Here is a 16204-nt window from a genome sequence, read left to right on the forward strand (position 1 = left end):
TCCCAATTTCACCCCCCCTCCCACGCTTAGGCAGCACTCCCCCAAAGCAGTAAACCGAGGGGAAACACTGCAGTGATACAGTAGCATCAGCAATATCATTGTTTTTGCATCTGTGAATTAAACCCACATATGGACTTTTTCAAGTTACCAAATCAAAGAACATTTATCCATTTTTGAAGTCACTGACTTTTATTCCGGAAATTACAGAATAATTCAGAAAATGTTACTTTCAGTGTTGCTCGTGTCTTAGCAATTTGTGTGTGACCTTACCTAAACTGTCAGGGCTGTCTATGGAGAAACACATGAGGATAACATGCGTGTCGGGGTAGGAGAGAGGCCTCAGCCTGTCGTAGTCTTCCTGACCTGCTGTGTCCCACAACGCTAACTCCACCTGAGGAAACGGGAAGAGAAATCACACGAGTGAGGCAAGTGGCTACTAACTAGAAACTCAATTTGAGACATCATCAAAACAAAGAAGGACTTTCCCACTTCATCAACAGCAGGATGAAGAGACAAAGACAAAATGGGCAACAAGAAACAGAACAGAAAACAGAAAAACTTGAGGGAGGAAGGAAAAGGATTTGAAACAATTAATTCCTAAAAAACAAACTAGTCCCCAGAGACATGGTTCCCACAAGATGTTCTTAGGTTGTTTGTCAACTTCTAGAAGTACCAGAGTGCCTGACCTGTTCCAGATTTTAAAAAACACAGAGAAAAAAAGCATTGGAGTTCAGCCGGGTCAGAAGCACATGCTGGCAATTCAAGTGGAAAGTAGAAATGTCTTCTAGTAGCGGCTTTGCATACATCATCTAGATTTTGGCTTAAGAGTCTCCATATGGCTTTGGTCTGTTACTTTGACTGCAATCATAGTTCCTAGTTTATCTTGTGTCCTGCTGATTTAATCACTAAACAACCTTGTAAACATGACAACCACAGCCTCACTGGCAGTTTCCATGATATATCAGCAGGCTGAGCTGAGCCACATCTCCTGTTTGGGGAAACTGGGCAACACCAAAACATGACCAAGCCTTTTCCATTTCGGCTGCTTTTGGAATCTTTTTCCATTGAGTGTCTCTCAGGAGCCGGCCTCCATCTGTGGCCTGGCTAAACTCCTCCTTGAAGCTTTTGGTTGTTGTAACCATAACTTAATATTATATAGGAATATAACTAGTGACACTGTTTCACTGACTCATGCAATATTTCATTCATATTTTTAAATGCACCCGCCTACCACAGTTCAGAGGCTTATAGTACAGTCCAGCTTGTATTATGCCGCACAGGAGGCAGGGACAGGAAATGGGACATTAGTCATGTTGAATGGGGGGGGGCGTTTCAACACATGGAAGGAAGGTGGCACTGATTCATTTCCTGTTGTTGGCTGGAGGTCTGGCGCTTTATAACAATGAAAGAAAACACACATTTCCTAACAATAGGCATTTTCCCAACGGATCTTGATGGTGCTTGGTTCTCAGCAGCATTGTTGGTTGAGGTGCTCCCACATTTAGCTTTATAATCCACTCTGAACTATATCAAACCATTCATAAAAACCTAATGTTCATGTCTTAGCATTTTAAAGACTGGGAAAATTTGATTTAGGACATTTGGAACTTTCTCTTTGCATTGCATTTTGTAAAATGTTAAATAATTCATCCAGTTTTGGCCTCAAGCTGTTATTGAGATGAGTTCATTTGAGAAGTTTAGAGGGAAAATGGTTCCTTGGTTATAACTGTCATCCGTAACGTGTGCAATTTACTCAGCGCGAGTTGGCGGACTTTATTTTGCTTACTTTAACATCATTTTTCATGGTGGAGCTAAGCCAGTTCTTGGTATGGCTGTAGCCTACCCCAGCGCTGCCAATGGTGGGATGTATGGGGCGGGCCATTCTGCACATGCGTTAAATGCGTTAAATATTTTAACGCAATTAATTCAAAAAATGAATTACCGCCGTAAACGCGATAATTTTGACAGCATTAATATAATTGTATTCAGTAAAGTAACTTCAAAATGAAAAGTATATCCAAATTGTCCTGTAATTGAGAAATTGTACAACATTTTCCTCACTGCTTCATAATCATCTAAAATAAAAGTGACATTTCAAAAAAGTAAAGTACCTGTTTCCCATCCACTTCAATGTCAGCGATGTAGTTCTCGAACACAGTGGGGACGTAGACCTCGGGGAACTGGTCCTTACTGAAGACGATGAGCAGGCAGGTCTTCCCACACGCTCCATCCCCAACTATCACCAACTTCTTCCTGATAGCAGCCATCTGCAAACAGAACACACTGAGGTCAGTCTATATATTAAGCAATGAGACGAAACATCAATAAACTGGTGAGAAGAAAGTGTCTTCATCCAGAGGGGGGGAGGGGGAACAATGCAACCAGAAATAGAACAGTGAGGCGACGAGGGGAAAAAAGATGATCTAAGTCTGTTTTAGAGCCGCACCCTCTTCCCTTCCTGTGTGTGAGGTGGAAAACAGAGTCCGGCTGAGGGTCTGCACAGGGAGGGGGGAGGGGGGGGGGAACAGGAAGAGAGCCACAGTGTTTGTAATGCTGCAGCCTCTGTGCTCTGACACAGTGCTGCATGTGCACAGACTGACACAATCACATTAGAAACAACCCTCATGTGTCTTCTACATCCTGGGATCTAAAGCTATGGATGTTATTGTTGTCTCCTGTTTACATTAAAGGTGTATGCGTGCCATTTTATTGTGTCAGTTACGTGAGAATGACCACATATACAGTATGTCAGACACACACACACACACACACACACACACACACACACACACACACACACACACACACACACACACACACACACACACACACACACACACACACACACACACACACACACACACACACACACACACACACACACACACACACACACACACACACACACACACACACACACACACACACACACACACACACACACACACACACCTTTGTGACAATAATAAAGAATGAGTGGCCAGCTGTAAAGAAAGCAGCTGTGGAACATCTTCATTTTTCTTTGAAGAAAGTGTCATGGTTATTCTATTTAATAATAACTCAACTATCCATTTGTATGCTACATTACACAGTTAATGGTCTCTGCTGGTAGCTCCAGTTCACCAAACAGAGATGGCGTTAGGTGAACATCTGCAGTTGCTAGTGATGATTTGTTTTCCCATTTTTGTCCTTAATTATACAATTAAATGAAAATGAAATGCAGAGCATCATCTTGGCACATTGTGTGCAGCTATTTATTGCTATGCCATTTGTTTTGTATTATGACAATAATATTTTAAGACAGGCCTTGATTTCATGTAACGTAAGAAGACCTTTATCAGTGTTTGGGGGAAATTGTTTTAGAGTGGAAAACAATCAAAATACACTCAGTTAAAATTCAAGTGAATATCCTGGTTACATTAAAATTGCTCATAAGCAGAAGTGAATTGGACAAAGACAAAGCCGCAGACGAAGCTATCACATGATAAAACAGCTCCATTTGTCTGTTACAAAGAACACACACACACACACACACACACACACACACACACACACACACACACACACACACACACACACACACACACACACACACACACACACACACACACACACACACACACACACACACACACACACACACACACACACACACACACACACACACACACACACACACACACACACACACACACACACACACACACACACACACACACACACACACACACACACACACACACACACACACACACACACACACACACACACACACACACACACACAGCACTCAGGCACAGAAAACAACCGGGTGGGGAACAAGGTGGAGCATTTAGCAGCTGAGGAGCAGTTAGTGGAGCGAGAAAGATCTAAAGAGGAAACATAAGCACCCGTAACTTAGGATGCTGTTTTTGTATCTACTGGGTTAGTAAATAATAATCTGTTTGATAACAAGTTCCCCATATAAATGTAGGGGTGATTATATGCCATGATTCTGTTTACAACTTGTTTTCCCAGCAAAGTGGCCAAAAATAACTTATTGCAGGCTTAAGAAAACAAGAAGAAGGCCTTACACAAGAAAGCACTTGAAAAATAACTTCATTGATAATCATCAACTTCATAAGATCAACAAACCCAAACACATACACTGGTAACTGCAGCATGACCCATATCATGTTGTGCTGTGGGATGGTAAACAGTGAATAAACAGTTGGTTCCTCTGAACTGGTCAGCAGGTGGGCTGGGGAGGTCCTGTTGATACCAAATATTTAGAGAAACTAAACCCAGGTCAATTCTTACAGGCTCCTCTACGCACTGACCAACACCGTTTATTCTGTCATTTCAAGACTTCTTGATATATCATTTCTTTCTACAGCTTAGTTTAAAGAGATAATGAGCCTAGACGTTTGTGGATGTTCAAGAATGACATTTGCATTTCCAAACCCTTCCTTTGATTCTCAGCTTGTGTTGGCCCCGGCTACCATTTTCACCAGAAGAATTGAAAAGACAATTGTTCAGTTTCTCTCCCACACATTCAATCAGACCAGTGTGTTGTTAGTTTGTCTCTGGAGAAAGCCACCTGTTCTTTGTGATAGCAGGCTGCTGCTGCTACTCGGGATGGGAACGAATAATCGAATATTCTTTTTTTTTGGGAGGGGTGCCCTAAGTTGATTACATATGATCAAACGGAAAAATTCAATGTATACGACAGTGCCATAGCTAAGTGTGTTAGGTCTAAAGGTGTGTGTTGCTCCGCTCACCGGTCCCTCACAGCGGGCAGAGCTGCAGGTGCTGATCTCTCTCTCGCGTCCGGTTATACTTCACTCGCGTTTATGTCCAAATCCATCAGATTTAGCTAGTTCTAGCTAATGATATGGCTGCTGCCCCTCCCTACACGCAGACTCAAACCTCATCTTATGCCCAAATTCCAGCTGAGAGGGTCTTCTCTACAGCTGGCCTGATTGTGAATTGCCTCCGCCTCTCCCCTGAGTAGACATGCTCATATTCTTAAACAAGAATGAGTATTGAATAGCTGCATTCTGTGTATAGGCCCTGTTATAGGTTGTTGATCTCTGTTGTGATAGGGTTACGTTACCCTAACCCGTTATGTTGTTCGTGTCTGATCCCTCTTTCATTTAAAAACCAAGTTATGTTTTAAGCATGAAAGCTGTAGGCCTATAGCTGTCAACTGTTCAAACTGTGATCACCAGTTCAATACATTTGACAAATTCCACTTGGTTTCTATACTTATTTGAACATGTTTTTATTTATTTTTCAAAATTAAATATTTTTTTTGGTAAACATTTTTCCCACATTTTTTTTTTCATAGGATATGTACATCTCGGTTAATCGGTTAACCGTTTTTTTGGGGGTCGAATATTCGAATATACATTTGCTTTCAAATTCCCATCACTAGTATTGACGAGGAGCAAGGTGGGGATAATGCGCCTTCCCTTTGCTCCAATGTGTGGGCACACTGTGCTAGACAGAAGGCTGGGACAGAGTCTCCTAGGATTTCTTTTCTAAATAAGAGTTGATTTTAGGGTGCGTTCTGCTCCCCTTAAACAGTGATTTATAGGTGATTAGAGTTTATCAGTAGAAAGGCTGAGCAAACCAACCGCCTGTTCAATATGCCAAGACATGGATACCCTTGTTACACTTTAACACACTTTAACACACTTTGTGACAATAATAAAGAATGAGTGGCCAGCTGTAAAGAAAGCAGCTGTGGAACATCTTCATTTTTCTTTAAAGAAAGTGTCATGGTTATTCTATTTAATAATAACTCAACTATCCATTTGTATGCTACATTACACAGTTAATGGTCTCTGCTGGTAGCTCCAGTTCACCAAACAGAGATGGCGTTAGGTGAACATCTGCAGTTGCTAGTGATGATTTGTTTTCCCATTTTTGTCCTTAATTATACAATTAAATGAAAATTAAATGCAGAGCATCATCTTGGCACATTGTGTGCAGCTATTTATTGCTATGCCATTTGTTTTGTATTATGACAATAATATTTTAAGACAGGCCTTGATTTCATGTAACGTAAGAAGACCTTTATCAGTGTTTGGGGGAAATTGTTTTAGAGTGGGAAAACAATCAAAATTCAAGTGAATATCCTGGTTACATTAAAATTGCTCATAAGCAGAAGTGAATTGGACAAAGACAAAGCCGCAGACGAAGCTATCACATGATAAAACAGCTCCATTTGTCTGTTACAAAGAACATGTACACACCCCCCCCCCCCCCCCCCACACACACACACACACACACACACACACACACACACACACACACACACACACACACACACACACACACACACACACACACACACACACACACACACACACACACACACACACACACACACACACACACACACACACACACACACACACACACACACACACACACACACACACACACACACACACACACACACACACACACACACACACACACACCTATCCTATGTTGCGTAATGTTTGTCCCTGTGTGCTGATGCAGGGGACAAAGTTCTCGTTCCCCGTACATGCTGCAAGGACGCTTATTCCTCCCTCATTCCTCCCCTCTCACCCCAGATTGGTTACACATTAGCCAGTCTTGATCATTAGAACTGGTAAGAGGAAACTAAAGCAATAAAAGACACATTCTAAATCATATGGATCAGCAGACTCAAGGTTTTTAGAGAAACACTGCAATTTGATAAAGACAATAAACATAAAGGCTTTGTTATTAAATGTCATGTACAAGACGAACTGAAGCATAATCATCAAGGTATGCTTCTGGATGTGTTTTCACCTCCGTTGTTACAGGACAAAGTGTCCGACTGAACACAAAAGTGAGGGGCCATAAAGCTAAGGTCTGGTCTTATCAGTCGGCTTATCTCCAGAAGTCCAAATGATAAGCAACGTGAGACTCAGTTACTGTAAGCCACATCTCATTGTGATGACATTGACCGACAACAATCCACAGCATCTGAGCTGATCCAGGTATTTATCAATGGATCCATGATGACTACAGTCGCAATGCATTTCAAGTAGGGGTGGGCTTGATTGATTGATTGATTGAAAAGTTTATTAACAGCTTGTATATTGGGTACAGTACAGTACAGCTCAAAACATACAATTGTTAAGGGGATGCAGACCAGAGAAAGACTTTCGTCTTGTTTACATCAGGGTCCCCCATTTCCAATTCATCATATCATTTAAGACATACTAGACATATTTGACATACAGATGGCTTATTTACAATTTACATACAGGTGGTTTTTTACATACAGATGGCTTACTTACAAATTTCATTTTAGATTTCGTTCTAATACATCCTAACCGGACATTTAAGACATACCAAGTCTACAGATATACAGTTAGTAACAGAGTCTAAAATGCGAGTATATACATAGATGGGGGGGGAAGCTGTCCATTGTACGACAGGTTGAGATTTGTACCATTACCGGAGCCAGTTTTGCAATGCTCCCCCCCGAAGGTGCTCTTTAAGAGAGGTTTTGAAGGTAAGTATAGTTTTACTTTCCTTTACAGTAGTGGGAAGAGCGTTCCACCTTGATGCGGCATAATTGCGAAACGTGTATTCCCCTTTTTTTGTGCCAAATCTGGGTTTTACATGATTTGTGGAGCTCCCTCTGGTGTTATGATCATTATATTCCTTGACCTTTGGGAAGAATTTTGACATGTACATGGGTACCATAGAGGTGTATTGGATCTTGTAGACCAGGCCCATTGCAAGTAGCTGTACTCTGTCGTCTACTCTAAGCCATCCTAGGTTGTCAAATTGGGCGATATGACGATATATATTATCGAGACGATATTAGGTCTCCACGATATGCCTTTTCAGAGATATCATATCTATCGTGATAGTGCACCAGGGTAGGATTTTCACGGCAGCCGTGAAGCCCCGAAAATAATTGTACGTCCTACGGCCACCATGGCCTGCGTGCCCCTGATACTGTTAAAATCTCGAAGTTGCTTTAAAAGCATCAGAACAGTGGTTTCTGAACTGCGTTATGCTGCGTTCACAACGGACGCAATGCGAATATTCTCACCCTAACCGCTGGAGTTTCACCGCGGCTGTCAGCTGTGTTTACTCCTGTCATTCAAACAGGACACGCTGGAGAGGGGGCAGGGCTTATATCCATGTAAATACTGTGGTGGAAACCAACTACGACAAAACAAACCTATTTTACCGTGATTTAATTGTAATACACGTTTCAAAATGATGCCGAAGTAACTAAATACTGATAACTGTTCGTAAAAAGTCAAAACCAAGCTGTCTAGTCAGGATTCAGACAGTATTGCACTTCATTTATTGTCTTGGTTGATTCTGTTGGCTTATATTTTTATTTTATCAATAAGGTATTTATATTGTTTTTCCTTTTTGAAACAGTTATGTTAAAGTCTTTGATTGCACTTCAAGTCTAAAGTTTACATTTTAATTGTTTGGCACTGACTTTTCCTTATTGATGTTTTATGTTTAACTTAGTTATGTTTTAATCTCCTTTTCATGTTTATTGATGTTACATCACTGCTAGTGCTAGCTAAAACAGAAAGTGAATTTTTATACTGAGAAACTGTGCCTTGAATATTTTATTTTATTTAGCAAGAAAGTGCACTTTACTTGGTGAAGAAACCAGTGTTAACGTTTGTTGTGTTGTGCAGGGTGTAGGCCTACCTACTTGAACACTGAGGAAGCCATATCAAAATTCCTGTTGAATTGTTCATTCAGGGATTCATTGCAGAATTAACACCAGCTTGAAATGGTATTTTGGTCTGTTACTCCTTTTTATTTTAGTTTGTGTTACCTTGTAGGTGGTTGTACTGTTAAGTAACTTGAAAAATAACCATAATAACCGACATGAAAAAATATTGTGATAAATATCGTCTATCGTGATACTGCTTGAAAAATATTGTGATATTATATTTTTCAATATTGCCCACCCCTAATTTCAAGTCTTTCCTTGATTTATTCCTGGGTGTGCCAGCTGTTGAAAGATGCCCTGCTGTGTCTTGTAGAACCAACCAGAGTTGTGAGTGAACAATGCGTGGAGAAAACAGCTGTTCTCTTAATGATATTTTCAGCAGCACAAAATGCAATGAGCTGCTTTGGGATTTAAAAAATGCTTCAGGTAAACCGCACCTTTCAATTGTTGGCAGGTGCATTTTGCATTTTGAGTGTGAAGCTGTCCAACTTCCTGCTACCCTCAATGGGAGTGACTTTACTGGCAGCCCTATAATAAACCATTATATGATATTATTCATTTCAAAAGGTTTTGCATAAATGGGACATCTCATCACATGATGCTTACCACCTCTGGCACGGCTGTGTTTAGTAGGCGTAAGGCTCTTAACCTAAGCCACCTTAGGTCATATGACGAGGCACTGCTGCATGTGTGTCCAATTAAATGCATGCTCGGGCACATTCCTGGTGGATTACTATGTCACACGAAGAGCATATTTCTACTTTTCACATCATGAAAAGTTTCCAACGTGATAACCTTTAAGAAATATAAAATACCTTCTCAAAAAATGATTAAGTCCAATGAAAATCCACACAGAAACCTGAAGGTGTTGTCTCATTCTCCCATCTGGTTTGACAGAGCATGGGAATTGTGATATGGTGAATTATGTTATGTAATGGATGAACTACAACTTACGCTTGTTTCCTCTATTTTGTCAAATTCTAGGTGCATTATATACAAAATCTCAGCCCCTAAAGGTGTTGTCCAGAAGTTACCGAATATGGGCAGAGAAATATAAACATTGAATAAGGAGACGATAAACAAACAGGATTGTAGCTGCTCAGAAGGCCTGCACCTAAACACAAATGACTCAGCATTTTCTCCTGATTACCTTTTCCTTGGGAACTGACAAAAGCAGCTCTGGTGGGACGACTCCCTGTGAACTGTGCACTAACAGCACACTTGTAGGAGCCTTATGAGCAAGGAGTTTGAGTTGTTACAGACACACATTTTTGACTGAGTGTTAACAGCTCAGGTATCGACACACTGATTAGTGTAAGCAGCAAACATGCCTTCCACGTGATGATTAATAGCGGGTCACTGATGCTCACACACAACTCTGTCAGACTGTGTAACATTGTGGGAGGACGTCAGCTTGGAGGAATGTCTCACCCACTTTGAACACCCCTCACCCTTTTCTTCCTAACACAGCAACGCTCCCTCCAACAGTTTCTCCTCCTTTTGTTCCTGGTTGAAATGTTGAGGGCTGGATTATACATGAAGCACAACACGGCCGACATTTCTGAGTGTCTCTGTAAACGAGAACATGGCACAGATTGGGAACAAGTGTCGTGTACAGTTGATTTCTTCTGGAGTGTACAATCCACGTGGAGCAAAAATACAAAAAATGTGATGAAACGTAACTTTTTTTATCGCCAAAACCCGCTGCCTACATTACCCACAATGCAACTACAATGGCCAACAGCTGAGTCATGGATTTTGTTTTTTTTATGCGACAGGTCTGGCAAAGCTAACTTTTAGAATTGTTTTCAGTATCAAATAGGGCTGCACGATTTTGGGGAAAAAATCGAATTGCGATTTTTCTGACAAATATTGCGATTTGCGATATTTGTTTTTAAGCGACCCAACGGAAGTTTATTGTAAAATGCGGCCATATCTCCGGCTAGGAAGGTCGCATCAACATGCTCCCGTCTCTAGCACCCTCGCAGCCCGAGCTACGAGTGAAAGAACTAAACTTACATGAAACTTCCATTGGGTTGCTTTAAAGTCAAGCTTCAGTTTAAGATTCACCCTGTAAGAGATACTTGGCCGGTGATTGGATCAATCTGTCTATCACCTTCTATCATGGGCCACTTCTGATTGGTTAACAATGGCTGGTACATGTGGAGCACAGCACTTCTGATTGGTGTGGATGACTGACACACAAGAACAAAAACAAAAAATGTATACAAAAAAAAAAGTGAAAAAGAATCACAGGCTTTGCGATTTCATAAATCGCATCATTTAAAATCGCGATTTCGATTTAAAATCGATGAATCGTTCAGCCCTAGTATCAAACGTGTTGTCTTCACAATGTTGTGATGTGACGTTAGCTAACATTCTGTAGCTAACGCTCACCAAGATAGCTGCCCAGTTCTCCACTGGTTCTCCTCACGCCCAGTTCTCCACTGGTTCTCCTAACACCACAGCTCAATTTCTCTCCGATGGCCATCATCGCTTCTAATCCTTGGCTGCTCCTGGTCTCTTGGACGCCTAGCAGGCTCATAATTATAAGGTTGTGGTCTGTCATATGCATTCGAATATTCATGTTCAACTTCTTCTGTGTCGAAACTAGCATTGGGATCCATGTTTATTAATACGTTACACCGGCCGCTCTCCCCCTTGTTTCCCCCGTGTTACGTCACACGCGGGAGGTCACGTGCCGAGGCTTTTTTATGCGGAAGTGAACATTTCTTACAAAAACGACACCAGATGTCACTGTAGTGTATATTTCTTTGAAAATCTAGTGTATTCATCATTTTCCTACACATTTAGTCACTGGTGTCTTTAACCTGGAAGTTGCTCTTTAAGCATGAATTCAAGTTTTGTTTTAAAGGACACTATTAAAAGAAGCTGCCGGCTGTACTTTCTTTTAAATGCGGCGCTCCTTAACTGACCAAAGTACTGAGAGTGCTTCATTCATTTCAATGTAGACACTTGAGGCTAAGTTCATGTGTAGTGCTTTATAATAAAGCTAACTAAATATTTAATGCTTACATACTGGATCGAACTCTGATTTAAACTGGCTAACAAATTGTAAAGAAGTGGAAGCCAAGCTCAGATTATGGAGGTTGAATAAAACTAGAAGTGTCTGCTCAGGATCCAGGCCAGGGAAGCAGCTGAAGAACGAGAACCTGAAATAGGACAGAGCCATTGAGACTCCCCCGGCCCGATTCATCACAGTGCACACAGCTCAGAGTAGAGGACGAAGGAGAGAGAAATATCACACAGAATCATCCTTTCATCCGCCCTCTGCGCGCAGAACAAACACACGGAGAAGTCAGACAGATCGAGGGAAGGGAGGAGAGGCGTGGTGATCAAAACTGCTTCATGAACGTGTTGTAGCACAAGAAACCGATAGAGAAACTTAAAACATACCAAAGTGTAACTACATAATTACGGGGTTAATAAATGTGGATTTGGAAGGGCGCTAATCAAGGTTTTGTCTTCACTGTTCCTTTATCTGCCTCTCTTCTACACATCCTCCTCCGGTCTCTTGCTCTCCTCATCTCATTCTTTTCCTCTCTCCCTTTTCCTGTGTTGCAGTGTGATGTCACCATCAGGGAGCTAATGTACCGTATCCTTAGGGTGCTGCATTCCTCCTTTCTGACTCACACACAGCACAAATGAAAAGCCAAGGCTGACACACATGTACGCAGCTTGGATGGAGTCACCACCACCACCACCACAGATCCTCTCATCCACCCAGTCCATCTGTGCTCTGCAGTATGTAAAGTGCGAGGGTTGAGTTCCCATTGCATCTGAATATTATTCATATGCAGCATCAAATCTGAATCCCTTTAAATGCCTTATCATATCATGTTTACCTTTCAACTTTGGCTGCAGTGAAATGTATAAATAGCTGCACCTAAGAGATGTGTAATCACCTGTTGTTCGCTTATGACTATGAGGCAGAAACACTTCCGTTTTCAATGTTCAAAGCCTGCACCTATGACCCACACACACACACACACACACACACACACACACACACACACACACACACACACACACACACACACACACACACACACACACACACACACACACACACACACACACACACACACACACACACACACACACACACACACACACACACACACACACACACACACACACACACACACACACACACACACACACACACACACACACACACACACACACACAATCTTATTACCATAGCAGTTACATTATTCACAACACAGCTGTATACACAGTGTATTGCCTGCAGCCTTTAGGTTTTCCATTACTCTTCGATAATACAAGAGTGAGGACAGATAGAAGGTTTCATGAGAGATGTGTTAGCATCTCTGCCTAACAAATCTGGGTTATTTGCCAAATGGGAATTGGATCTGGCTATCAGAACCCATCCCTTGGGGCTCTGATGCTAATGTTACTCAGAAGAAATGTTTACATTTACAAATTGGGCTTTTAGGGATTTCCTGAAACTGCAAGTACCAAGATCCAAACAGGAAACCCTCCCAGAGATAATTCTCCTCCCAGATGATTTTCTCTTCTGCATCTGACACACGCACCACAGATACCATTTTCCAAGCGGCCATGTTTGTACATCACCATCAGATAACTACAAAACAGAAAGTAGGCTAAGCATTAAACTGTGTTTGGTGTAAAAGAAACTGCTTGCAATATGTTTTTCAGTATGAAACTGGCCTCCCTGGAAATCACTGTTGATGGAAAGTTATCCTGACTAATCTAAGCCCGGATTCTGTGGAACATTGTGTTTGAACACATTGACTGACCTATAAGCACCTATAGCTCGACAATACACAAAGTAGCAGATAGAGTACAAAAAGAAAAAAGAGCTGGTAGGATGGAAAAACTGTTCATGGGGCAACCCCCTTTCCATCCCACTTCCTAAAGCTTTGCGAGGAAGAACTTCCTGTGTTTGCCTCAGTCTGACACGTACAATACGCAACACTTGAACAAAATGGAGTTCAGCGTCAGGGTGAAATGGCCTCTGGCAACCCTGGCATATGAGATGTAGCTCCATAACAGCTCCATTGAGGCTCATGTAGTGACCTAGCCATTCAACTTTTTCTGAGATGACCCCAATAAGGCAAGAAGAAAATAATAAGGCTGCATTCCACACATTACGTACACTGGTGGTGCGGCTGGGTGGGAGTGTCACTCAAATGACCCATTTAACTTCAAGTGACTGCCCTGCACTATGATTGACATCGTAGTACTCCCTCATGACAGAGTTGTACGGCAAGTTCATTCCAAAGCTTATATTCAAACCAATTGTTGTTCCGACACATATGACATTTACTGGCTTCTTGATCCACAAAAAGTCCTGATTCAAAACTATAACCTTAAATCATTTGTATAACAATATCGAGTAAATACATTTAAAAGTCAGAGAAAGGTTCGCAAACCATTAATACATCAATGTTTTATTTACAGGTATCTAACTTTTTCAATACTTAGATTGCTTTCTTGCAAGGATTTCTCTGTTGATATGCTCTTTTTTTTCAAAAGGGTACACCACAACATATGTTGGCTTTTAAATATAGCCCACTTCACTCTGGACTACATCATTTGATAAAGTGAAAGTGAAAACTGATGATTTTGACAACAGCAGATATCACGACTTCTGCTTTTGCATGAATGTGTTCTAGATGGGGAACTTCCACAAAATGTCATGACACTGCAGTAGCACTGATTTGTGTTATTTGTGTATGACTGGGTAACACTTCCATTTCTGACCACTACCTGCTAACAGCTTAGTCAGCTGTTCATCAATGACATCATACTTTCTCCTGTAGTAGCCACAAAAACCTGACTCCCCAGCAAGCACACATATAGAACTGAAGATATTTGTAATCATTCCTCCTCTGTGTATCTGACTGCAGTTTAACATTCTGTGTGCTGGAAAGCGTAGAAAGAAACAAAATTGCATTTTGTGCAGCTGCAACATGGCATTAGTTTTGCAGATCTGATATAAAAACAGGGAGCCTTTTTGTCATGGGGGACGTGCAAAGACATGTGGAACGTGCAAAGACGAGCCTGTGAGATATGAGGGTTTGTGCTACAGGAACCGAGCAGCACAACAAGGGTGTGGTGACTCCGAGAGAGGAATTTCCTTTGGACGGATACATGTTTTTATCAGTTAATCAAAGAAAAACAGGCGAAGATAAGAGACTTTTGGAACACACAACTAAACAAATACGCTCACTCACACAGTTGTCTAAATGTGTTTTTTGCTTTACAAAAATTCCTGTCCAAAGGAAAACCATCCGATGCCATCAACTCCCCTTTACTAGTCAAACAGGTTCATGAAGAGAAAGAGGCGATAACGTTTTAACAGCGAGTAGAAATGCTTTCTCTCTGCCTGAAGTCCATATAATTAATTTACGTAATGAAGTAAATTGTGGGTAGAGACAGGGCTGGGTCACGGTGGAAGGAATGCCGAGAAATGACCGACTGGAGAGAACAAACAGGCGTGTCCCCAAGTTGATCTTACTTTTCACTTTTCATCATTTATTACTATCAACTAAATGTCGAAACACGCAGCCATTACGCTGAAAAACTTCTAAACAAGTAACAGGTTTCCACTCGCCGAGCTGCTGCTAGACCTCGGCTCCTTAACGCGTCTATTGAAGCTACTTTTCCTATTTACATCATCGTCTTCTTCAGGTTACGCTAAATTAAATGAGTTTAAGTACAAATAAAAACTCTTACCCTTTCAAGAGTGAGCTGTTAAATTGTTAAAGACCTCCGTGTTCCTCTCCTGCTGTCTTCAGTCCCTTGAAGTCAAGAGTAAAAACCAACCAAACCGATACTCACAAGACCCGCCCATGATGCTGCGTTCACAGTCCCGTCCAAAATGTTAATGAACAATTTGTAATAATATATGTAATAGTTTATTTATATATTTGAATTAATAACCTAAATCTAAAAAGTAACTAAATATGTAAAATAAATGCAGTGGAGTAAACAAATTTAAATGTGCCTCAAAATGTACTAAAGTCAAAGTATAAAGTAGTATAATCATGTGAAAATACTCAAGTACAAATACCTCGTTTTTTACATTCATTAATTGAGTAAATGTATTTACATGTCACCACTGCAGATACAGATGTCAATTACACTGTGACTCAGGTACCGCCTATTTCAAATAGGAGAACATCAAAAATAGAAGGCTTGCAATTTTGGGCTCCAACATTTGGAGAGTGTTTTCGAGTCCCCTTGCAGGCATACATTATCACATGTTTGAAGTGTGCGCTTCTGTATTTCACACTTCGAGTCAATTCGTTTATTTTCTTGTATTTGTATCCAGTGACAAATACAGCCCATCATTACGGCACTCAAAAATGTGCCATGGCCTGCATACTGGAAAACTGGTACATTTCGCTCAGACTTTCCGAGGTACATTCTTCCTTCTGAGAATAACGTTTGAGATTATAAAGTTCCTAC

The 16204-nt window shown here is 41.1% G+C and overlaps 1 protein-coding gene across 1 annotated transcript; it reads right to left on the bottom strand.

Annotated features, from left to right (window-relative positions):
• Positions 1-214: 214 nt before the first annotated feature.
• LOC307037137 (rho-related GTP-binding protein RhoC-like) lies at positions 215-15608 on the bottom strand. Its single transcript, XM_079677912.1, has 3 exons — positions 15470-15608; positions 2112-2267; positions 215-391 (listed from the first exon to the last, which is right to left on the bottom strand). The coding sequence occupies exons 2-3, from the start codon at positions 2265-2267 to the stop codon at positions 230-232; spliced, it is 318 nt and encodes a 105-aa protein (XP_079534038.1). The 5' UTR covers positions 15470-15608; the 3' UTR covers positions 215-229.
• Positions 15609-16204: the final 596 nt, after the last annotated feature.

This window comes from Notothenia rossii (genome assembly GCF_949606895.1).
Source record: "Notothenia rossii genome assembly, chromosome: 4".
Taxonomy (NCBI): domain Eukaryota; kingdom Metazoa; phylum Chordata; class Actinopteri; order Perciformes; family Nototheniidae; genus Notothenia; species Notothenia rossii.

What these genes read in the sequence shown, in the direction of transcription:
- LOC307037137 (XM_079677912.1), bottom strand. Translation starts at nt 2,267, where the DNA reads ATGGCTGCTATCAGGAAGAAGTTGGTGATAGTTGGGGATGGAGCGTGT. An exon ending in TTGAAGTGGATGGGAAACAG is followed by an intron (nt 392 to 2,111) that starts GTACTTTACTTT and finishes CCGTTTCCTCAG; the next exon opens with GTGGAGTTAGCGTTGTGGGA.